The sequence below is a fragment of the Crocodylus siamensis genome, chromosome 4 (assembly GCF_052110815.1).
Source record: "Crocodylus siamensis isolate JL-2025a chromosome 4, ASM5211081v1, whole genome shotgun sequence".
NCBI lineage: Eukaryota > Metazoa > Chordata > Crocodylia > Crocodylidae > Crocodylus > Crocodylus siamensis.
Window position 1 is genome coordinate 8,346,418 of NC_143398.1, and position 26,245 is coordinate 8,372,662.

Genomic DNA, 26,245 nt, shown 5'->3' on the forward strand with positions numbered 1-26,245 from the left:
ATACATTGCAAATACAGAACAAAATATTGTATCACGATGGTTCCAGAAGTGAACATCTGATCAATGGGAATTTCACGAGAATTTGAATCAAACCCGATGTAGAGTTCTCTCTCTTTCTTCCCTGACATATTCCTAAAGTCATCTAACAAAGCAAGCATAGAAACTTCTAGTTTAAAAAGAACAAATCAAAATGTATGAAAAGTTTATAGATCACTCCCTGTTCTACAGCAATCATTTAATTTTGCCCCTTGAGAGAGATTGTTGTCTCATGATCAGAGCAGCAGTCTGGGAGCCAGGATTCCTGGTTTCTATTACCAGCTTTGCAACTGATTAATCCTGCCTCCTCCGACTCGTGACTTAGGCCACGATTTTCATACTTGGATGCTGCCTGTTGGGCAGAGAAACACAAACTCTCTGATTTTCAGAGGTATTGAGGTTCCACGAAACCTTCAAGAGAGAATCAAGACTAAACTATATCAGAAAGGATCCAAGACTCTCAAACATACCAGATGGCAGGAAAAGGGCAAGTTTTCCCATCCCCAAAAGCATACTGGTGAAAGTACTGTACACTTCACTCCTGTATACTTAGGCCTTGCCTTTCCCAGCCTCTTCCACTCTGCCATGGATGTTACTTCTCTTCCTTGTGCTCTTTAATTTCCCTCTGTAATTACTTGCTTCATCCCTTCCCCCATGCTACTAGATCAGAGTATAGCAAACTCCTACTGCCTTCCCATTCTCGTATCTCTGAGTGACCCGTATCCTCTGTAAAGCTCAGAAACACTAACCAGTCATAATCTAACGTCCTAAAACATTTGAAACAGAGGAGTAAAAAGAATGCACAGCATAACATTTTCAAATGCGTCCAAGGGAGTTGTTATACCTAAATTGCACTGGAATTTAGTGGGAGCTGGGCATCTTAATTCTTTTAATTACTGTATTCTAAATTAACACCTTGGACTGTCTCCCCCAGGTCTCTTCCGGCCCCTTCCAACGTATAGATCTATGAATATGTTCTGCTGCTAGTTGGCCCTGGGGAAGCACACGTGTGCACTCATTTGGACGTGCCCCTTGTATCTATTTCTGACATTTCTGGGAAGGGACTCGTTTTAGCTGAACAGGGCTTAGGAGATTTTTAAGGGCTTCCTAAACCAAGGGAATTAAGTTCTTCATGTTCAGACTGTTTAAAAAAAAAATTTTACCTACTGGCTTTTCCTTCCCCCCATTAGAGAAGACTCTAAATGGAAGAAAAGTTACGTTCCTTGGTTAATAAATTAACCCCAACAATGTTCTCATCCTTACACAAGGTGCACATGAACTGATCCTGCCCAAACTGATTTTATTCACTTCTGAATGGACAAGCCCTCACTCTTATGTTATGGCTCCTTCAAAGATTTCACTAAAAGCAGGAAGACTGGCTTGAAGTTAAACTGAAACTGAAAGCACCATTTTCAGTAAATACTGTAAATTTGAGATCCTAAAAATGTCACGTGATAGTGTTTTTTCTCTACATGGATGGATTTGACTACAGCTTTCCAAAAGCAGTTAATATGTTCACTCTGCATACTCATCGTTTTATTTTAAATTGACAGCCAAACACTGAATTAGTTAAAAAGTATAAAATCATCTTTTTCAGACTGTTACTTTCCCCTCCAGGCTTGTGAGATAACTTGATTTCCTGAGAGAGATGGATTTCTGAGACAAGTACATGGATGAGATTAATGTTATTATCTGAGTTTTAAGATGAATCATGATCATACACCGCAATAAATACAAGCAGTCTACAATAATTTTATGGACCCCACCCTGAACAAACTTATGGAGGGAAATGACTTTGCACATGTAAGTAATCCCAAGGAAACATATCTTTCTTCTCACACATAAACGTATGCGTTGTTTCCATGACGCAGGGCTATAGATACAAAGCTAATAAAATGATCCACACATTTAGAGCTAGGAATAGGCTAATCTAGTTAATTACCATCATGCTGAAGTATCAAATCAACCCAGAAAACACATTGCAGTAGTTGCAAAGAAAAGCTAGCTCTGGTTTGTAATAGTCTGCCTCATTCAAAAGCTTTCCCATGATACTTAGAAGAAGGAAATTACTAGACTGGGTAAAATCGCTAAAAAATGGAATAAACATTTTAAGGACCATCACTCAACACCAGAAACACAAAACTATGGTGGTTGGGGGGCCCTGTTGGCAAGCTGCACATCAGCTGAACACAATGAATCAGGGATACGGCTCTGTTCGGTTTTCTACACCTAGGCATGCAAGGACCCGTATTACAGGTGAGGGCTTGTCTGGAGCTGCAACTTGAAAACTCCCTGGTTTTGCAGATCTCGCATAGAACCCAGCCGTTAGGTGCAGTCGTCTGCAGAATGATATGATTTATACAATTGCTTCTATTTATAATATTCCATGACATTGTATACGCTCTTCCACCCATATGCTATATAGGTTCAACAATACAACTAGACACAGACCAATTACAAGAGAGACCGAACTTCACCTGTCCTCACATGTAGGTGCTTACCTGACTCCACTGCTTCTTTGACCATCACGGCACAGTAAGGGTTAATCACCTCCCCTTGCGATGGCAGGTAGGGCCCACTGTCATAGTTTGATAAACCAATCCGGAGAAAGGGTGACATATCAGATCCTGTATCAAGGAAAAAACAACAGTATTTGAGAGTTCAAAAACGGTCGGTGTTTTAAGCAGTCTCTTATCACCGCCAGCCAGGGGTAAATTGGAAGCTAGTCATCCATCCACAGAGAGGCTCCAGGACTTCCTCTTCTGTCCAGCAAGATGTTGGACTACCAAAAGCCTGCAAGCAAGTGAAGTTATGAAACTTCACTTATTGGCTTCATTGCGTAGTTTTAACCCATCATGATGTGTTTGCTGGAAATAAACCTAACGGACACCGGCGTACCGCTGGCTCAGCACCAGCCCACGCAGACCCTGCTGTCGGTACTGTAGGAACCCTGCGCCAAGGAATAAGTTTCCTGGGATAACCTCTTCCGCAGCTCATGTGAAGTCAAATGCTCAGGAAACAGACCTCTGTGAGACTGCACTGGGTTTTGGGAATACCGCTCTGTTGCAAGCCTGCAAGCTAAACATGACACTGTGAAATAATTAAGTGCTATTTATACACAGCATGGCAATGATCCCAGGCATTTAGATCACTGGTTAGCTGGCCCATAATTACTTTAAGGAGAAAATTCAGCTTGTCCAAACGAACTTATTAGGGTGTGGGTGGGAAATTTTCACAGAGTAATTGGCAACTGAAAAAAGTACTTAGAAAATGGGCCATCAAAGAAATAATAGGAAAGCCGCGAGTAACATTTTTGCCCTCCTGTTGCAGGTACTCTACAATTTGCAGTGAAAAGATGTAGGGAAATAATCCTTTGTGCCAACAGAATAGGTATTTATTCACAGAGTTATTGGGTGCCTATCGGCATAATACTCGCACGTAGTACATAGTGCGAAAAGTTTAGATCTCTGATTTGGGTCCTCCAATGCCTTTCGTTACATTGCAGCCACTAGTTGTAAACTTGTTTTCTTGTCATTGTAGCCATTAATCCTTCAGGTCCCAGCATTGTAAGACACCCCAGCTCCAGCGATCAACTGCCTAAAACAGTGGTTCCCAATCTGCGGTACATGTACCACCAGTGGTACACAGACAACCTGGCAGGGGCACAAGTTAACAGATTTATTTTAATTACCTGATATGACAAAAAAAATTCTGGTGGTACTTAACATTGAACTGAAAAACTTGCTGGTGGTACTTAAGGTTGTATCATTTTAAATTGGTGGTGCGCCATCTGTCAGAGTTTGGAGATCCCTGTCCTAAAATACTGCACTCTTTTGGATCACAATGATCACAAAGCCCAGAACCAAGTCTATGAGACAGCATTTACAGTGGTGAGGAATCAGTTGTGCAATTACCTACCAGAAGAGATGAGATGAACTGAGGGTTTAACTAACTTTGGGAAGGCTGCAAAACCTTTCTTCTGACATGATAAAGCCTTGCCAACCTACTGATATCACCACCCAGTCGCTGGTGACTGCAAGATGACCCAAGTCTACGGCCGGGTAGAGAGACTTTTTTTCTTACCTGTAAATAGAATTAAACTGAAGGACAAGATCAGCCTCGAATGAGATGGGTTTTCCTTTGCATCACACTTGCAGAAAACATGGAACAATTTCTCTCATCTGAAAGAATGGGCGTCACTGCTCCTTTGGCCGGGCTGGTTTTAAAACTCTGGCTCTCTGTTCAAGGAGATGGGAGAGAGGTATGTGAATGGCACACAGTAACCTGGGGTGTTGGAGCAAAGACATGTAGCAATCACTTGCTGGAATGGCTTTGGTCATACTTAGTAACTTGGAGAGATGAGATTCCATCAGCCCTTGAAACAAGGAAATTCAGGGTGACTGCAGTAGCCAGAAGGATTTTCGTTAAGTGAGCAACACTGTCCTTTCTTCTTTAAATATGGCAGGATGTTCTTTCTGCCTGGAAAAAATTAAAACAGACATCTGGACTTGAAACCAAATTGGATACAAAAGCCTTCCCAGGGACTCAGTTCAGCATCTTTGCAAACTGGATCATCTGTTTTGCTCCTGCATCATCGCATGGTGGATTTAGTTTCTGACACATCTTTAAATAATTGTTCAAGGGGTTCTCCAAAGAAGTGTCACCAACATCGGGATGAGCTACGGACCTGGCTTTATGGGACAGTCTCCTTCTAGTTTTGGCTGAAGTGACTTGAGGTATATAGTTACGGGATCTGGTAATCAGTGAACCACGCAGGTATTCAGATGCTAGAGGAAAGTTTTTGGTACTTTGGTAGGGATGTTGGGCAAAGACAGAAAGATCCCTGAACCACTGCATATAATCCCCCTCAGCTGGGCACAGATTACAAATTACAATAGAAAAGCTCCTAAGATTGCTCAAAAGACTTCCCAAAGTGCTCAGTGTGCGCTGCCATCCCCAGCTGGGAGACAGGACTTTAGGCAGCATTGCTGCTTTTTAGATGTTACAGGAAAAAGTACAGGGAGTAAATATTAGTGGTTATGCTGTGCACAGAAGGACAGTGGGTGTTAGCATAACCCATCTTCTTCTCTGCAGGGTTTGGGTGAGACATCTCTGGATGTATCAGTGCATTCAGTGTATCAGTGATGCTTCCACATTAGACAAATACATCCTTTATGGGAAACAGTAAGAAACTTCCTCTAGGAAATGACATGTATTATATATCCAGGCTTGGATAGGTGTGCAGGGACATGCATGAAAATCCAGGTGAGTAGTGGCAAACAAATCCCTCCAAAGACACTTATCAGTAGAGAGGCCTGTGCTGCTGAAGAAGGTGGGGAGGAGAGAAGCAGTTTGACATTAGACCAAATGGGCTAAGGCAGAAAAACCCAATCCAAATAGCTGATGTAGTTTCACTGGAAGAAATCAAGATATTGTTTTTGCTTCTTTTTCTTCAACTATTGAGGCACGCCCTTCATATCGACAAATAAAAGGAAAAAACTAACCTAAAGATTTCTGGCAGCAAGAGTGAAATGCCCGTGATAGTAACCTTTGCTCTGTGCAATGTGGGAAGCTCATAGGAGCCTCAAATATATTTCTATTAGTGATCCAGAGACCGCTGTGTGAGTAACTCTGGCTTACAAAATCACTGTATTACTAATAAATATTATTCATCATTTGGAGGATGAAGTTTATTACAGCAAACCAAATACCGTTCTGTATTTCTTTGGCAGAGAAATAGGCCGTGTGTTATATTATTGTCTCAAATATTTTGGAAAACATGATAATAGCTAAAAATAATCGGTTGTATTCATCATTTGTCTAATGCCGTTTAGTTAATGCAGTTATTATAGCAATGAACATGATCCATTGGGTTAGTCTTTTTTGGAAACACTGGCTTTCATTTCTATTTTGGAACAGTTACAAGATTCCAAGCTATTAACAGATATATGATTCCCTTCTCTCATGACCTATCAGACTTAGGAAATGAAGTCTAATATGATCACTCAGTAACAATAATCCTATCTCACAAATGTGACCTCATACCATAACAGCATGTACACTGGCAAGTTGGAAACCCTTTTCCCCAGTGGGATACACATCTGGTTCATTGCACATTAACTGATTTCAAGATGATATATCATTATAACTTATAAAAAAAAATCTATTTAAGAGATTCATCAATGCATTAACGATGAAAGACTGAACTTCTGTATGAGGAATATGTAAGGAACTTCTTACAAACCGATCTATCACCATTAGGTTCTATAGAATTTGAAAGGTCCTGACAATAAGTCATCAACAAATGAGGCTATTTTAGGTGGCTGTGCGGGCTCATTACAGACAAAGGAATTGGACTGGATCCAAAGGAGATTTCATTGAGTATCCATGCCACCTATTTGGGCTGCCTGCATGAGCCTTCAATTGCATTTCTTCACAAAAAACGAAAAATTGAAACTCTCTGTTCCCTCCCCCCACCAGTTTGATGGATAGAAATGCATGAGTCTTCCCCAGAAAACTATCTGTACTAGGGCTGTGTGAAATGGCACCCGTTCCATTTTGACTTGCATTTTGACACAACAGCATTTTGTTTCGAAATTTGTTTCGATTCAAAACCGCTGTTCCCTTTCTGAGCTTCACTGTTTCAACGCTGTTTTGAAGTTTTGCCCATAGGCTATAACGGGGAAACTTGAAACGGCCTATAACTTTGTCATTTCTGGCCTGATTTGGATGAGACTTGCAGAAATGGTAGCCCCTTCCGAGAGCATGAAGCCTGCCAAGTTTCAAAGAGATAGCTGCAGGGGGAAACTGCAAAGTCTTGAAAGCAAAATACTCATGTCGCGTATATGTGTTAAGCCACAGCGGGATCACAACTGCAGGGGTAGTAGCCCCTGGTGAGGCCACAAAGCCTGCCAAGTTTCAAGTTGAAAGGTGCAGGGGTTGGTGGGGAACTGCACTTCAAGCTGCTGACAGGCAAAACTCGTGACATAGATGACCCTGTGTGTGTTAAGCCGCAGCAAAATGAAAACTGCAGGGATGGTGGCTCCTGCTCAGGCCACAAAGCCTGCCAAGTTTCAAGGAGGTAAGTGCAGGGGTTTGGGGGGAACTACACCTCAAGCTGCGGACAAGAAAAACTCATGCCATGGGTGACACTGCGTGTGTTAAGGCACAGCAGGGTGACAGCTGCAGGGATGGTGGCCCCTGCTGAAGCCACAACACCTGCCATCTGTCACGGAGATAGATGCAGGGGAGTCTGGGTCCTGGGGCCCTGCACCTGTGGCTGCTGACAGGCAAAACTCGTGACATGAGGGGGGGACTGTGTGTGTGTGTGTTAAGGTGCGCCCTCACTCAGCTGACACAGAGGCAGAAAGCAAGGCAGGTCAAACAATGCTGCCCTTTATGCAGTTTTCCTATCCCTCCCCCAGAGCTCTGGGATTGGAAGAGACTTCAGGGAAGGATGACAGTCACTGGCCAGCTACACAGTCCATAATGAGATTGCTCCTTCCCTGCTTTTCCCCTCCCCCTCCTTACTTTAGTGTCAGTTTCCCTGCAGGCAAGCTCAGCTTGAGCTTCGAAACTCAAAATGTTTTGAGAATTTTGAAATGTTTCGACTTGTCTCATTTCATTTCGAGGCTGTTTCGAAGCTCTCTGTTCCATTTCGGTTTCGCTGTCTCGAGCTCGAAACAGCGTTGAAACAAAATTTTACACGGTCCTAATCCGTACACTCAGTGCATCAGAGGCGTGCACACGATTGCTGGATGAAAGCTGCCAGCCTGCGCACCAGACAAAACCCGGCTGATTTAGCAACTCGTTCTAATACAATAGTTCACAACCTTTTTAGACTCAAGACACTGCTTGTCAGACTCAAAGCCCCTCTCAGATAGTGCTGGCTCTTAGTTTTCACTTGTTTTTTTTAACTGTGAAAAAATAAAAGGGCGATTCTTTTGCTGCAAAGAATTCAGAAAGACCACAATAGGCCAGAATGCTTCTGAGGCTGTGGGTTATTTGAAATTTCTGAGTTTATCTTGTGAATGATATGTAGGTATCCGCACACCAAAGAATGCTAATACCGCATGGCACCCTGCGGCACCCCAGGTGAGGACCTTGCTGCACCCCAGGGCTCTGCAACGCCCTGCTTGAGAACCAGGATGCAGCAATGCACATACCCCATGAGCTCCCAACCAAGATCCTAAGACTGAAGAGTTAGCCTTTGAAGACTTAGCAATGTAAATAATACAAATAAGCTGGACAGACACAGGCTGGGAATTGCAATCATCTCCAATTCTGGGGATCTAGAGTACAGAGAAATTAAAAGCCTTGCCCATCATTGTATAGCAGGCCTGTAGCAGAACTGGGAATTAAACTCAGGCCCCCTAAATTCCAATTCATTTCTTTAAACACATGATGATCCTTCCTTTCCCTACAGACATTTGCTGATTAACCATGTTACCCTTCCTACCTATTTCCAGGTGCTGACTACAAGTAGCAGCCAGTAGCTTGGCAAAGCCCTTAGGAGCTTGCACTAGAATTAATGTCACTCATAAGAGACATATGGGATATAAAAACTCTTGTTGGCATGTTCAGTACCTGTAACATCTCATTTTAATATTACCCTATGGAGAAGCAGAGGTTTAATGCAAAAAAAGGGAGGAGAATAGTCCTCTCTATCACAGCAACACCTATATTTCAGTGCTGTATGCCACAAAATCACATAGGGTTTAGAGTTCTGTAACTGTGTTTAAGTCCAAACTACATTGCCTTGAATTTTGCATATAGCTGCCATGTATCCTGTACCTACACAAGATAACACAGTCACAAAAGATGAGCAAGCATGGGATGATTTTGAAAGTAAACATGTCCCCAAGGACCGTCTCTACATGGCTTGTTCAGCCACTTCCCAGTGATTAAGAGGAATGGACGGAAACCCTTGTCTGGGGGGGGAAAAGAGGCGCAGGAGTCTTATAAATTGTTCCATATGTATTTATGGAAATAAATAATAAGTTTATGTACTTATTCACAGAGCTTAGCAAGAAACAAAATGCAACATCCTTGCTCCAGAAAGCTTAAAATAAAAAGCCTCAATATAGCCAATATTTACTACGGGCATCACTACGGGCTCTGTTGAGAGCTCTTCTACTGCTAACGGCACCTCCCACGTGGCGTGTTTGCAGAAAGCACTGTGCCAATTCCTTTCTCTAACATGCTTCCATGGCTCTCATGACTAATTTTTGAGAATCTCATACTTTTAATCCCCTCTGTGCGGTTGGGCAATGTCTTCCCCATTTTACAGGTGGGGAGCCAAGCTACAAAGAGACTAAGGCCCAGAACTTTAAATTACATAGACACCTAGGTCGTGTTCACACAAGTGCAGACATTTGTCTCCCCGAAAACAAGAAGCAGCGGCATACCTTGTGCCGCTGTCTCTTGTCCCCGAGGAATGCCCGTGCCGCGCACCCGGGGTGGGGTAGGGGAGACTGAGGCCAGCAACTGTGCTGGCCCCAGCAGCCTTGCCTGGGGATCTGGGGGAGCTGCAGCTGCATTGTTCCTGAAGCTGGGAGCCTGGCCAGTTGCTGGAGCATGGCTCCGGTTTTGGACAGCGCACACTGCTGCTAGATGCACCACCCCACTTTTTTTCTGGGATCAAGCCCCCCAGCACTGCAAGGTAGGAGCACGGGGAACACCTGAATGTGCAGTGTGGCACCGCACAACCGCGCTTGTCTGAACATGGCCCTAGGAGCCAAATTCTGTTCCCCCATTAGGTGCCTAAGTGGAACTTTATTCTACCCTATTCAAGTCTCTGAAAAACAGCGAATGTAAAAGATGGATGGATCCTTCTCCTCCTTGCCACCTTATTGTGATTCTTCAAGCTTAAGGTTCAGGCGATGGCGTGCTACAGAAGTAGATGTGTTAACAGATTTTCAGGGACTTGAACAGGGTAGAATCACACTTAGGCACCAGAAACGGTATCTTTAAGGATCAGGGCTAAGGGAGTTCCCCAAGGTCAACCAGAAAACATGTGGCAGAGCAAGCATTTGAATTTGTCTCTCCCAAATACTAAGCTAGTTCCATAGCACCCAGACCATTTCCCCTCCCTCTCAAGTACCATCTTTGTGACAAGATCTCTGAAAGGCTATGCCAAACACATGGGTATGACTGTGGTGGCATACAGGGACATAAAGGCACAGGCCACAGGGATGAGATCATGCATCTGCTCACAGGATGCGCAAATACTGAGAGGTAGCTTGGATCACCTGATGTGGCTGATCAGGGGGTCACCTGAAAAAGAGGACTGGAAATTATTAAACACAGGGCCTCCCACTGGCCCCTTTCGGGAGAAAGAGAGATTGTGCACCAGCTTCCTGTGGAGGAACAAGAGCCACTTCAGGATTCAGAAGAAAATCACCTGCAGGATGGGAGCTCCTGGACACCCTTTGGGTGTTTGTTTATTTGTTCTCAACCTGCCTTCATTCTCTGTTCCTCCCTTCTGCTTTTCTTCACCTGCATGCATGTGTGTGCAGATATGCACAGGCATCAGATAATGAGGATTTATAGGTCACTTTAAAGTGCCTCTGGAGGAGAAACTTGAGGGAAAACTGGGTGGAAGTCAGTGGATTTAGCTCAGCTTCAGCTGTTGCACTCAGTAATGCCTGACAGCGGCCAATTCGGCCCCTCAAAAAAAGGGTTGAAATGGGACTTTAATGGTGCATAGGTCTTTTCCAGACAATCGCACCCTTGTGAATAATTCATACAGAAAGCAGGCATCTAGCATCTCTTTCTTAATCTTTCCTGCAAATCTATCAGCTCTTGCCCAAACATCTGCTTAGCAGGTCACACTGACTACATTGCAATTACGGGACTGCTGCTTGGCTGGAAGCTCTTAACCATAAAGAATTACAGCACAACCCCAGCCTGCTGCAGCAATGGTTCACTTTAATGGGGGAGGTTTCATTTAACATTAGAGACAGCTGCACTGCATTTGGGGAATGGCTTCTTAATTTCCCTATGGAAAAAAGAAATGATATATACGGCATCTGAAAACCAAGGGTCAAGTTCTCCATTCTGTAAAAGGCCAGCTTACAACTTGTGCTCGGCTGTGCCTTCCAAATACAACTTCAACGGGGTTGAAACTAAGCCTGGCCTTTTGTTTCCATGCACAAAGGCAGGTTCAACCTCTCGAGAGTTATGCAATGTATGGAAACCCTTCCTTGAGTGGGAACTCCTTATGGTACTTAATCAACTGAACCTGAACAGAGTGGAACCACCAAACCAAAGCTCTTAGTCAGCAACATGCAGCTGACTCCAATGACATTTAATTACGTGGATTCATTTTCTGCAGAATGGGACGTAAAGTTAAGCCTGTGCTCAAGTGCACTGTTGAATCAGGGCCCCATGAGGGGGAGAAACACTGAGCTTTTGAGAAGCAGCTGCTTGTCTTAGCCTTTAAACTCACATTTTACATAGAGATCTTTCCACGGCGTATATTTATTTCTCTTTTGCTGGCAATGCTTCAAATTGCAAAATGAACTGTAGTCGTGAATCTGAATGCTTCTGCCTGTAGCTTTCTGATGCATACCCACAAGCAAGTAGAGGAGCCAGTGCTTTGCTGGAAGGAGGGGCAAAACTTTAACTCCTCCCTCCCTGCTAACGAGAAGCCACACACATTTAAAAAAAAAAAAAAAGCCTGGATCTTCCAGAGAGGTTTTTGCATACCTCTTGTCTATTAAGTTGACTTTGGCAGGATCACACCCAGGGAGCTAAGCTGAGCACCCAAGTTTTTTGCAGGATATTGGCCTTATTTCTCTTTCTCCATGTTTTTCAGTTCAACAGATGTTAGGACTTAGTGGGCATGTCTACATGAGACACTTAATGCACAGAAGACTAATTCTACTGCGCATTAGCGTGGTGAGCAAAAGCCATGCTAATGCCTTAATACACAGTCGATTTAGTCTAATGCGCATTAACATCACTAAAAAAGCATTCATCTGAGTTAATGCACAGTAGCGCCGATTCCGGTGCATTGTTAGTACCTGTCCGTTCAGGTACTAAACATAATAAGCCGTAATTACAGCACATTAATGAACGTGTAGACATGCCCAGTGTTGAACATAGGTAAATAATCCCTCTTCTGATTTTTATTTGGAGCATAAACAGTGGTTATTCCTTCTAAAGAGGGAAAAATGTCTTTTGGGGGGGAAAAACGAATTTTGAAAGCCTTTTGGATGGTTCAGTCCCTATGTCATAGTTTCTTACAGAGGCTGCCAGGGGCAGCAAGAAGGAAGACGAGCGGAGGACTTCCAATAGTTATTTAATTTGCCATTTCTCCATAGTCAGCCACAGAACGCGTAGGTAATGGCTGAGAGGGGGTGGAAGAGGAGGGAAAGGCATGATAGGAAACCAGCTGTCACTAACAGGATTGTTATAGTGTGAGACTCCAGGAGGTTAAGAACCTCCAAGAAGTTCACAAGCAAATTTGATTTCCAACCCTAGGGGATGCCTGCCTAACCCACTGCCCAGCAAGCACCTCCACTAGCCTACCTGGAGCCCAAAGCCAGAAAGCACATTTCTTCCTTTTGCTCCATGGAAATGCTGGCACCGAATTTACAGCAGCCAGTTGCAGCATGCAGAAATCAGGGGATTTCTTTTTCAAGCATTTATTGGCCATCTAGTGATACTCTCTACGTTCTGTGTTTAGAGATGCAGCAATGCACGTAGGAAGCCTGGCACTGCAGGTTATATATAATCGTAAGCACGGCCATTTGGCTCCACCAGCCTCAGGGAGTTCCTTCTTAGTGCACTTCCCGTGTGACTTGCATATTGGGCCAAAACTTCAGGTCATATAAATTGGTTTCACTGTATTATATTACTTTAACTCTGCAAATGAACAGCAGCAGAGGATTGGACCTTCAGACCACTCAGGTCCTCACTACTGATAAGGAGATGCAGACTTTTGAGGTGAAATAATGGCATTGTGGCAATCACTGCAGAAACATGGATACCCAGGAAGATGGTATAGAGCTGTCAGTCAAAACGGATGCTGGGTGCTTGTTCCCCAATAGAGCAGCTAATCTGTCTCTGGTGACCAAGCTACCACCCCTGCTAGGGCCGAGAGCCACAGACCAGAGCCAGCGGCTGGACGGCAACAAGGACCTTCTGTGAGCAACTCCTGTGGCATCAAGACAGGTGCCACGTCTCCTCCTACTACTCAATGAACATCTCCCTCTGACAAGGCAAAACCAAATGAATACATCGCTACCCTAATCAGACAGAAAGAAGTACAAACACGGGGTTTACTTTCCTCTGTTTTTCTTGCTAGCTTGCTCTTTCTCGGTCCCTGAACATTAAAACTGACTGCTCAGTTTCATTTCTGGTTCTGATCAGTAACTCACTCAACTTCCTTCTTGAGCCCAATTCTTCAAAACGCGAGTGGCAAAAAATAAAACAGCAACAACCCAGAGGCTTATTTAAGGAAAACAAGCTCTCTGCATTTGATTTTTGTCATAAATTTTGGAACTATTTCTCACAGCCTTTTAATTTCCTTTTAAACTTCTCACCAGGCTGGCCCAAATTGGATTGCGCAGTGTCACATAAAAGGCTTTTTCCACCGCTGCTGCATTCCCTGGGCAGATGAGAGGACCCAAAAGAAAACCTGACTTGAGATACGGAAATACAGGAACTGCTGGGCTAACGAACAAGACAACAAAGAGGAGAGAGACACCGCTGTCATAAGTGGCATTGGTTAACAGACTTCCTGTTGTGTTTATTTTTTGAAAAATATGATACAGGTGGAGTTTTGTCTCAACCAATGCACAGCCGGTGTAACGCAGTGTGGCATCTCCTTCAGAGAGCTTCCTGCCTGAGACGGCTTCTGGGCTGTTTTTCACTGCCTCTCTCTTTAAAAAAGCAAGAGGTGAAAAACACAAAGGGCTCGATGTTTCAAACATCCTTCGTTTTGACACCTCCCCTTCATTCTGGCTAGAAATATAGATTTTTGCCAACTTAATCTCATCTGGAAATCGGCTACAGGACCACAGGCTGGAGGGAACCAGGAGTTCCTCAAAACGGGGTCCAAGGCTAGCACGCCTAGGAACCTAAAATTAGGAGCTTGCATGTAGCTATCAAAGATGCTTATTTAGAGACTTCAAGGACTGAGGAGACTAATTTAGGCCCCCATTCAGAAAATACTGGTCTGGGGGATGTCCCCATCATAATGGGAGTATCTAGTGTTTTGTCCCTTTTTTTGGAAGGGATGCCTCCTGATCACCAAGTGGAAGAAACAGAAGAAGGCAGCCTGACAGACGCACCAGCACACATCAGGACAATAGTTGGGTTTGTCACCCGATATCTCCAATTTCCCACTGTCAATCCTCTAACGCATCTGTATCCCCAAGACAAGCATCCATTCAGCATTCACGTTTCCTTTACTTCAGCCTCCTGCGCTGCTGATACACCATTATACGTATTATTGGATTCCTTTGATAACTCACCCTTGTCTACTTTCTTTGTAACCAAGTATCTCATAGTCTTCCCTCTACTTTCTTTAGCTCAATATATTAAAGGCTGAAACATTTCTCTTGGGTAAGATCATAGGAAAGTAGGGTAGGAAGGGACCTTATGAGGTCACGTAGTCCAGCCCCCCGACTAAACCATTCCAGCCAATTGGTTGTCCAACCTAGTCCTCGACAGGTTGGAGTAGGTTGGAGATCCCACGGCTTCTCTAGATAGCCTATTCTAGTGCTCAGTCACCCTTATAATCCAGGAAACCACCCCCTAATCTCCATCATAAATTTCCTCTGCTCCATCTTGAGGCCATTGTTCCTAGTCATGTTCCCTGTGGCCACAGAGAAAAGCCTATCTCCATCCTCTCTATAATCACCCCTTAGGTATTGGAAGACTGTTATCAAAAGCCCCCCCTCAGTCTTCTCTTCTTCAGACTAAATAACCCTAAATCTTTCAGCCTGTCCCCTTGCTTCCCAGGCCTCTAATCATTTTTGTTGCTCTGAGTAGACTCTTTCCAATCTGTCCGCATCCTTCTTGAAGTGTGGGGACCACTCCTGCTAACACGACCCAGTTTTTTGTGCAAAACGAGTATGCTGTTAGCTCATATTCAGCTTAAATCTATTGTAACCCCCAGCCATGCCAATCGTTCCCTACTCTGCATTTGTGTGTGTAATTATTTTGTCCTAAGTGTAGGATTTGTATTTATCCTTGCTGAATTTCATCTAATGGATTGGGGACCATTTTTCCACATCATTCTGGTTTTAGCCCTGCCCTCCAGCAACTCCACCCATCTTGGTGTCATCCACAAATTTGCTAACAGTGCACTCAATCCCATCATTTTAATCATCAAGGATGTTGTCCCATTGATGACTTCTCATTAAGCATGATGAACCAACCAGCTGTGTACCTTAATATACTTAATGCCTTAGAGCACTTTCATCTGGTCTATATTTCCTTAGTGGGCATAGTATTTTTGGAAAGGATGCGCCTCTTCTCATTAACAAGCTATCTCCACCCGCAGTTAAGGTTTCCCAATGATCTGTCCTGCTTATAGCTGTGACTCTGAGTTCTCCTTCTATGTCTATGACCCACATCCATAGACTCGTGGCTACACTACAGCCATGACTCCATTGTTGCTGCAGCCCCTTCTTCATCTACATCCCATCTTGTCTTCATCATTGCAACACGCTTCCTTATGACTTCCCTAAGACCTCAAGCTCTCCAGACTCTGCCAATCTTTTATTCTCTGTAAAGTAACACCAGGACATCACCCTCTCCCTCCCCTACCCCATGAATGATTACTGGCTCCCCATTCATTTCAAGCTTTGGTTAAAAACAGCCCTGCCCTGTTTTAAGAAAAAGAGGCTTTTGCTATCACCAGATTCACAGGCTGCAGATCATTTGCCTTCAATCGAGCACTGGCCTCCTTCCTTTCCCCACGCCCTGCCACACATGTGAGCCTATCGACACAGCTTCCTTATCTCTCTTTGCTTCACCAGTTCTCCAGCTTACATTACATTGGTGGTGAAAACATATTTTCCTTTTCCCAAGCCCATTCATGTCTCTCTTTTTCTGTCATTATTTACATCTTATGTCCTGAATTATTGAGCTCCAGAGAGTATTGTAAGACAGAAGCTAAATGAAAGGTGCAGTACACAATGAAGAGGTAATATATTAAATTTAGTCCAGTAGAGTGATAGCTAGGCATAAAAGCTGTCTTCTACGATAAGACGTTAGGTGAGATTTTGGTGGCTGAACTGCATCCTTGGTGAAGGCTAAACAGTGATAGAGCAGACAGTCTCCTCCACCCCTTGAGCAGATCATCTACCTTCAACCCGTTTCCTTCAAGCCAAACCAACATCCACTTGCCCCATGCCAAATGGGTTGGAAGGCTGCATCCAGGATGTCTCACTCATAGTGGCTCCTCTTTCTGTCCTGCCCCTTGAACTCTCCTCTTTATTGGCTTTGGATTCATAAAAGTGAACTTCACTGATTTTCATAGACATTAGGGCATGAAGGGACCCCACAAGATCATCGGGTCCAGGCCCCTGCGCAAGGGGCAGGAAGTCAGCGGAGCTCAGATCATCCCAGCAAGATAAGTGTTCATCTAAATAGCACGAGCCTACTTTGATTTAGTAGTGCAGTGCACAAGAAATGACCCACTGCATGAAACGCCGAGTAAACTGCATTTTGTTTACTCATTATACCCTATGACAGTAATTACACAGGTAATCATGAGCAGGCCAGAAGTGGTAATTAGCTTAGGGTTGTGTTAACATCTCTCCCAGGTCTATAATTTGTACAGGATTTAGACATAATGGGTGGTGACTGGTTATGTCATATTGATCCTAAAACAGGAAAGTCCCAGGATTACAAGCAAAATTCATAACACATCTTTAGTAAAGTTTTGCTCTGCCAGCTATGAAGTTCATAAGCTGCCAGGGAGAAAAAAATGGAAACCCTAAAAGTCACATTTACGTAGCAAAAGTTGCACCTAGATAAGCACAGAGCGGCAGGACCAGATCTTATGATAAAGGCACGTAAAGACGTGCGCTGACTTCAATTGGACTCAAGCAAAGGCTTAAGTGCTTTCCTTCACAGTGATAAATTGAACTCCATGCCTGAGCGTGTCTCTGAATTGGGGCCTAAATGGATTAACACGCTTGTCATGCGGTGAAGTGGCAGGTCAGGCAAGGGGATGACAGCTGCCTTCAAGTTTCTAAAGAACAGACTGAGCTGCAGCCTACCGAAGTCCATGGAAAGACTTCTACTGATTTCAATGGTTTTAAAAATCAGAGTCATGTAAAATAAGGCTGGAACAAGGCTTCAAAGAGCTCACTTATTCAATCCTCTGCTGCAAGTAGGAACACTCCTGCTTAGATCATCTCATCCAAATATTTATCTATCTTCCGAACTGGGTCCAAGGCTGAGGAAGAGCAGTAGCGGGGGGTGATAATAAGGGAAGCAAAAATGATGCTGATTTGAACAATGACTATCCTGATAATAAGAACTGCTAGACTGATGGAAAAACCATCACTTCTTTTATTTCAGCTGGACAGTCGGGGCCCTACAAGTTGCACTGCAGTGAACCTGGAAGTGGGGAGAGGGCAGATCTTTGCATAAGTCTGCTACCTCTGAGTGTTAATCTAAACAGATGTGCGGGGGGGGGGGGGTCATACCAATCATTATAGTTTTCACTCCTGTGACAATCACTCTCTCTTCCTGCGAGGAGGAGGAGGGGGCAATGGTAGCTAAAAAAGGAAGCCGGGTGGTGGGTGTTCTCATTTATTGAACCAGTGGTAAAAAGCTAAATATAAACAGCAATCATTACTGCTTGATTACAGAAAGGGAGGGAAGGGGAAAACCTAGCTCAGTTCTAGCTCTGACTGTGTGCTTAGCCCTTCGGGGCAAATAGCGGTGTTTCCCATGTCATTGTTTGCGTCTCTATTTGATTTGGCCATGGACAGCTACAGTCTGACCTTGCCTCACTGCCATGCACAGCCAGTACAGATCTGCCTGAGCCTCAGCTGTTCTTTTAGCACTGAACCTTTTAGGTCAGTCTGTTTTTGCACACATGCCTTTCTCCCCCACCACTGACTTTCACAGATTTATTCCTGAGTTACACCAAAGCAAATCAGAAGAAAACCAATCACTGGTGCACATGGTACCCAGAGCAGAATCATGTCAAAATAACTTACTTAAAAAAACCAACAACAAGAAAACAGAACCTGGGTCTAAAAATTTGGGGGTGAAATCCTGTGAAACCACCACAATCAATAGGAATGCTGCCATTGACTTCAGTGGGCTGGGGGTTCATCCTCGGTGGTTATTTAAAATACTCATATGGAGCATTTTAAAGTAAGAGACCAAATTCTGTGTTCACTTAGACCAGGGGTAGGCAGTCCCTGGCATGGGTGCCAGAGTGTGGCACGCAAAGGCATTTTGCTTGGCATGTGCACCTTGGGGTGAATAGCAGGGAAGAGGCCAGGGCTGTGCTGCCACAGTAAGGATCAGGCCCTTTACAGCTCCCCTGCCATCTGCCCCTGGCACACCAACATCTTAAAAGCTGACCTTGCAGATATTTTTGGCACTCTTTCCAAAAACATTGCCGACCCCTGACTTAGACTCATATAAATCCAAAGCAAATCCAGTGTTGTCAGGAGAATTATCCCAGATTCACTGGTATAGTCATGCGAAGATTCTTGCCTGGGAGAGGGCCTACGGTAAAAATGAAATGTATCCTGCTACTAGGTTGGATCGTTGTTATATCTGCAATGATCCAGGAAATCAAAGGTGTGACCCCCAAAAAATCATTGCCTCTCAAAGATCTTGCTAGGCAGATTATTGAGTCAAAGGACCACATTCAATCCCTTGGGGGGGCACATCTGCACAAGATACTAACTGTGCAACAACCTGTGCAACATGCCGGGCAAAAATCGTGTTAATATGCTACTGCGCGGTAGTGTTAGGCTACTGCACAGTAAGCATCACTAAAAACCCATGCACCAGTGCTACTGCGCAGTAGTGCAAGTTACTGTGCATTGATATACTATTTGGTTAAACAAATGCTAAACTTAATGCACCATAACTACGACGCATTAATGAATGTATAAACGAGACCAGAAACAGTCCTGCAACTCCCACTGATGTCCATGGTTATTGCCTGTGCATTTCTAAAGACCCGGTATTGGATTAGGGCTACAGGGACACATTTTCCAAAAAGAAATCTCTAAGGTTTAACTCTGATCTCCTCCACATCAGTTCAAGTAAAGATTAATCTTGCTGGAGCCAGGGAGGCATTCTGACATTGGAATCTGGGCCTGTTTTGCTTCACTCACATCAATGCAAATTTGAAGGAGTAAAGGTTACATGCTCCCCACTCAGCCACATCTTACCAGTACTGAAACTGGTGGAGTGCCCCATTGAATACAACAGCAGTGGGTTTGGGATGTGTTCTCTTGATAGTAAAAAGAACAGCAGTATGGAGAGGCAATAATGGGTGTGTCTGCACAAGATGCTTAACAGCATTGTGACATATAGTTTACTGCAAAGTAAGCATGTGTCTATATGTGTACATGCTTACTATACTATAAACCTCGCTAACTGTGAGTAAATTTGCTACCTGCAAATACAAGTAGCAAATTTATTTTTGATTAGTAATAGCGCAGTAGCACTCACGTAAACAACTGACCTGGAGCAAATCTGCTCCTGGCCAGCTATCCACCAGGGGGTGGGAGATTTCTCCCTGCCCCAAGCTGCCTGCTGGTGGGGTGGGCTCTGCTACTGTAGTCCAGGTGGCAACTGTGTTCCCCTGCCCTGACTACAAGGAGCTCCAAGCCCCCCCTGCTCCAAGATCAAGATCAGGGAGCGAGGGCCTGCCGATCTTTATCTCCCAGCCCTTGCTCCGCCATCGCAATCAGGGAGTTGGGGGGCTGGGATATCCTCATCTCTGAGGGCCAGCTCTGCAGTCCGGTTGCAGAGCTGGCATTTGGAGATAAGGGCCTCCCAGCACCGGTCCTGCAGTGTGGCACCGGTGCTGGGAGTTCCCTGCTGCCAGGGGCTGGGGAGCTTGTTTCCCACTCCAGTCCCCAGCCTGTTTCCTGCCAAGCTCTGCGCTCATATAGATGAGTAGGGAGCAAGCTCCCCAGCTTGTTCCCCATCCAGCTCCACACATGTGGAGGCTTAGAAAGAGCTGCAGGCATGGGGCACAGGGCCTGGAAAGAGCTGCAGGGATGGGGTGAGGTCCCAGCCTCCTGCCCTGATCTGCCAGCAGGGCAGCTAGCAGCAAACTGGGGGCAGGGAGTAGTGTTCCTTCCCAGCCAACAGACAGCTGTTTCCTGGCACAGTACTCCCTGTCAGCCCCTGGGCCAGCACCTGAGGGGGAGGGGAGCTAGATCTCCCTCTGGTGCTGGCAGGGGCCCATTGCACGGCAAACCTGCTCCGGCTTCCCTGCACGTGTAGATGTCTGCCCAGAAGCATTTACTCGTAAGTAGTTTACTCACGAGTAAACTGATTCTGGATCAAATGCCTAAGTAGATGTGCCCAGTATGTACTTAATCATAATAAGAAAAATTCCAAGAGGGATAATTATGAATGAAACCATCAGAAGTGTAGCCAAAGATGAGGTGAGTAAAAATGGAGAGAAAATCTTAGAATCTGACTTAAATTTGCAAAACTTTCTTAACTGAATTATTCTCCCATAAAATCTCAGAATACCTTAGGCCGTGTGTAGATGAAACAAGAGGCATGAGTGCACAACACTTTAAAGCAGGCTAAATGCTTTTGCGCTGCTTTAATGGGATCGGTGTTTGCACACATCCATGGCAGATTGCGGATTAATTCCAGCCGCTGTAGGAAATTTGGTGGCATAATGTGCCTTAAATGACTTGGGGTGCAACTCCCCTGAGGAGTTTTCGTTTTCTGCCACTACAGCTGCAGAGTGAAGCACTGGGCTCCGTGCAGCTCAGGGGCTCTGCAGGCAGCCTGGCAGCAGCCCGGGAAGGCAGGCTCCACCCAAGAAAAGCGGCAAGCCTGATTTTCCCACCCCCCCAAGCTTGCCTGCCTGAGGCACATGGGGTCTTGGTGCTTTTCTCCACGGCCACGGTTCCCCCCAGGACTGCCCGAGCCAGGTGCCACCTGCAGTGGGGGCCACTGCTGCCATGGAGGGAAGTATCAAAACATGCCCCCTGCAGCCCAGGGACCACTCCTCCTGCCAGCAGCTCACCCTGCCCTCCCTGCCAGAGAGGCAGGTAAGCGTGGGATGTGTGCATGACACGGAGATTTAAAGGCCTAAATTGAACTGATGGGTTTAAAAACCCACTGCTACAATTTAGGCCCCCTGTTTCATCTACAAATACCCTTATTGTATGAGTTTTATGGGGGCAAAAAAGCAAACCAAACAAATCCTGTTTCTGTGATCAGAATATTCACATATTCCATTGCCCCTGGCTTCCCATGAAGCAGCATAACTACACGTTCCAGGCCAGTGCGTACACTTACATTGCTACAGAAAGAATTGAAATAAGTAAAAGCTATTCAGGCCTTGCACTTATTGAGGGAAATGTAGGCATTGACTAGCCTGAGTTTATTTTTGCTTACAAAAAGCATGTGGTGTGCAATAACACGACCGTAAATGGAAAATCTACTTCCTGCTGCACTTCTCTGTGTTTTGATTCAGGAACAAAAGATTTAGGTGAGTGGCATTAGGGAGACCAGCCCATGCCCAGCTTATGGCATCTAGTCAGATTTCACGAACCATCTGTATTCCTGTGTCTTCTTACTGCCTTTTAGAGAGTATTGCCCCAGACTCCTTGCATTATGGAACGGGGCCAGAGGGTGGGGGCAGGAGAAGTGCTCCAATCCACATTGCCTATCCCCTGCCCAGCACAGGCTAGGCAAACAGAGCTCCCTCCTCTACCTTCTCACCCTCCCATCCCGATGACAGCACCAGGGTCGGAGCTAGGCTGCATCAGCCCAGCCCTGCCCCAATACAGGGACAAACAGAAGTTAATGAAGGCGCTCCACTTTGGAGCGCCTTCATTTGAACACTCATTAAATGAGGGTTAATTTGTCACGCGATTGGGTATTTTTAAAGCATTCTGCAGCTGTGCATTTCTGCCAGGGCACATATGTAAAGCACTTTCAAGGGGTCAATCATGTGGTAAATATCTCTGTTAGAGCCTTGAAGATCAGCCTTTGGAAAAGTGACTTGTTGAGAATTTATTCAATCAATGAATAAATGTGGAACCAGTCAAAACAGATGGATGAAGTCTGAAGAAAGTGGGTCTTCTACAGCTTCTCTATAAGGGGTTAGGGTTTACATCACATGGAAATCCTCTACCAAGAGAATGAACAAATCAGGTGTTAACACTGAGCCCTAAAAGCCAAAGAGCTTGAGGGATGTTATGGAGGACAGAGTGGTAAATTGCAAAACCAGGCTGTCCATATGGTCGGAAATAACAGAAAGGGTGTGCTTATGTTACAGGGGAGTCTGGGGAGAGGGGTGGGTTAGCTCTGGTCCCAAGACCTAGGGCAGTTGGTTCACAAGTGGACAAGGAAGTCAAAGAAAGAAACAGTGCTGCCGCCTACCAATACCTAAAGGACCCCAGAGCCCTGAGTGGCTGGACCCAAATGAAGACGTTTGGGGCATTTTTACACGTGCTCTGAGGGTAGTGTACTTTAATTAGAGCAGTTCTAATTAAACCACCTGTAGTGTCTCGTGTATCAGTGTCCCCATGCTTCAAAATGGAAGCGGGGGGGGCGCTTTAACTAAAGCTCGAATGAGTTTTAAAGCATCCCTGCTGCCATTTCCAAGTGTGGGATGCTATTACATGAAGTGCAGAGACTGGCTAGAATGTGCTAATTAGCATGCTGCAGCAGATTCAATTGAGTCTGCTCTAACTTGCTGTAATTACAGCATCTCAGAGGCAGCCTCCCCACATGTGTACAGGCACCGTTGGTGCGTATCTAGCCAGGGAGGGTGCTACCAGGTTAGCTATGCTTGGTCATTTCTTGTATATGAGGATGTTTGTGAAGCCAAGCATAAGAATTTTCAGGGTTTTGGCTTTAGCTAAAAAAATATGCAACCTGGCCCTGGCAGTCCTATTATTTTCACTCCTCTTTTATCCCTATTGTGTTCTTGATGCCTTTGCTGCAACTTGCCCTTCTTTGAATTGTCTAGTGAACTATCTTTTACTGCACACTTGTGCAGGTCTTCTTCTGCTTCTGATTATTGCTACTGCTAGTGAAGATGATAATAAAAAATGCATGTAATTGTCATGGTTGAAAAAATTTACAACTGGGTGAGCAATGAAGTGCTGTTCTGGTCAATCAGGGAGCATTTGCTAAGTGATGTTATTGAGAAGTAAATGTATTTTTATTAAGCGTGAAAAAGCTGACACTATAAACATTCATTTTCAGATTAAATAAACTGTGGGAAAAGAGGCCATTGGTCTTTTAAAAGCAGTTGTACACAATGTGCAAGGAGGTCACCTTGCAATAGAATTGTGTTAAATGACATGTCAACAGGTTTCTCCTTTAGGGTATTTCTTCCCCTTACTGTCCACTACCTTGATTTAAGAGCTTAAACCAACAGAAAACAATTAACTGCATATTTAACTTAAAGGTCATCAAAAGAGGATGCCTTGTAAAGGTCATCCTCAGATAACCTATGGTCCCTTTATACCTCCCTTTTGTATCACATGGCTTTCCTTTACCACCTCATTGCGTGAGCATCTCAGAGAGGCAGTTAGCACTGTTAATCTGAAGTCAGTCAGAAGGAAGGGTAAATATGTGCCTTTATAGACTAGCTAAATAAGATACATATAGGGTGTGTCTACATGTGCATTTAAGTGCACTTAAATTTAAGGCGCATTAGCTTAATGCACATTAAGTGGGTTTAGGCAGGCGTCTACACATACAGGCTTTAAAGCACATTACCGCTGTGTGTGGATTGACTTGGGACACACACAGCCTTAATGCGCTTTAGTGTGTCTACACATGTGTTAATGCACTTTAACTATCTGCACCTAAATTTGATACCTGCATTTGCAGGTATCAAATTTAGGTGTAAATAGCCTAAGTTCACCATTTTTAATATGCATTAAGGGCATGCATATGTAGACACGCACAGTCTTAATGCATAGTAAAGTAGGCTAATGCGCATTAAAGTGTCACATGTAGACACGCCCATAGAGAGCACAAGCTTTCATGAACCCAAGTTCACTTCATCGTATACTGCGAAAGGACATGCAGAAAGCAGAGTACGGGAGCAGGTATAAGAGGGAGAGAGCAGGGGGGAAGGGGTCAGCTCAGTCATTCACAGCTTTTATTTCTTTTAAGTAGGGAGATACTAACCTATTTTATGGATGGCAGAGCTAACACGTGTCAGATTAAATGTCTTTACCACACAGAACAGCTGAGTAGAGTAACTAAACACAGAGCTCTGTACTCTAAAGCCAGTGTCCTACATCTACCAGACCATCATTCTTTCTTTGCTCTGGCACATAAAGATGTTTCATGGTAGGTAGAAATGCTAAGGTCCTTTAATTTACCATTGGGCCATCATATCGGTGCCTTAGCATAAGCGAAAATCAGGGCAACGTAGTACTAAATATAGATGCAGCAGCCGCAACTGCTAAGGTTAAGGATTAATAATGGTTTCCATTCTGACCCTCTCTCTGTTCGTTCATGACTTTTGGAAACTTTTGACTTTGGGGCTGAAATGTTCCATCCTTGGGCTCTCCCCAGCAATTACTGTCTAAGGTTTGAAGAGGTCAGAAGATCTCAAGCACAAGGAGACTGAAAAAGGAGCCCCTTTCCCCATTTTTAATAAAAATCATGCATTCATTTATGAAATCCCTGTACAGACTCAAAATTACTGGAACTGTGACTTGGAAACAAGCTCTTCCTTAAAATAATAAAACTGCTACCTGGCTCTTACTCTCTATAGATCTCAGAGCACTTTATGAAGCACATAAACATCTTTATTTCCATTCTACAGGCGCAAAAAAAAAAAAAAAGATTTGCATACTGTAACCCAGAAGGTTAGAGGCAGAAGTAGGAATAAAACCCACATCTCCTAAGCATGCAACATGCATTGGACACCTCCAGTTGAACATCCTAGAGAACAGCTGCAGCTCCATACACAAGTACTTCTTTCACCTTGAGCCAGCACAGGTTTTCCATAGTCCTAAATGGTCCAAAACCATCCAGGACCCCTAAAAAATAGTGGGCAGGATACAAGCTAATATATATATGGCTGTTAATTTGCATGTATATGGCGCTAAAAGAGTCAAGTAACAGGACAACATAATTCTGGCCTAACACGCTGCTTAAATTCAACGATGGGACTATGCAACAACACATCACCTGGAGAGGTCATCTGCTTGCTAGGACAGCTGTAATTTCAAAAGCACTCTCGTCTCAGGCCAAATGTACTATCCAAATTAATAAAATTAATTTATTTTTTGCATCTGCTGCTGGATGCAACAAGTTTGATGCTAACAAAATTTAAAAACCTTCCACGAGCCGGATCAAGTATAAAAATTAACCCGAGCGGGCAATGATATGGATATCGCTTGAAATCAGCTGTTGATAAGAATCTGCAGCTTATACCACCTTTGCTAATGTTTTCTTTCCCCTAGGAACAGAAGTTGAGATGTTCTGGTTAGGATGGTGTGTAGGCAACTGAAGAGCAGTCCTCGAGAATGGAAACAAGCCATCACGATTTCTGCTCAGTTCAAGCCGCCTGCCGACTTGAAATCAAGGACGCAAAATCCTGCAAACATTTTACGCACCTAAATTATAGCCTTCTGAGTACTCAGGCTCACATGTGCATGGGGCTGCTCACATGTCAGAAGTTGCTCATACATGTGACTGCAGGATCAAAGCCCCACTTACTACTAGGCAACATCTCCCGCCTGGTGCCGTCTTCAGTGGTTCCTGCCAGTGAGTTCATTTTCTTTTTATTGTTCAGAATGATGTTCAAAGCCCACAAAAAGAGCTCCGTTTTGCTTTCATGAATTCTGGCTTTGAAAGGCTTGCACAAATGTAAAGGAGAATTTGGAGCAAAAGCTTTCAAACCAATATAAACGCTGTTCTACTAAAGTTCAAGCAACAAGCAGAGAGGGACACAAGAAAATAAAACCCCGGACAAAGCCAGAGGGGACTGTTAGACTATCTCATAAAACTGGATCAAGTACGTATAGCTTCT

At 44.3% G+C, this 26,245-nt stretch overlaps 1 protein-coding gene across 5 annotated transcripts in view; it reads right to left on the reverse strand.

Moving 5' to 3' along the window:
- Positions 1-26,245, reverse strand: part of PRKCQ (protein kinase C theta) — a 95,908-nt gene that overhangs the window by 66,007 nt on the left and 3,656 nt on the right. Inside the window, exons 2-4 of one of the 5 annotated variants that reach the window (XM_090041590.1) lie at positions 4,379-4,515; positions 4,120-4,274; positions 2,538-2,663 (exon numbers count right to left, since the gene is read on the reverse strand). In XM_090041590.1, the coding sequence (XP_089897716.1) occupies positions 2,538-2,655 (118 nt within the window). In that variant the 5' untranslated portion in view covers positions 2,656-2,663; positions 4,120-4,274; positions 4,379-4,515. The other 4 variants (XM_090041591.1, XM_090041589.1, XM_090041592.1 and 1 more) reach the window with 4 other exon arrangements.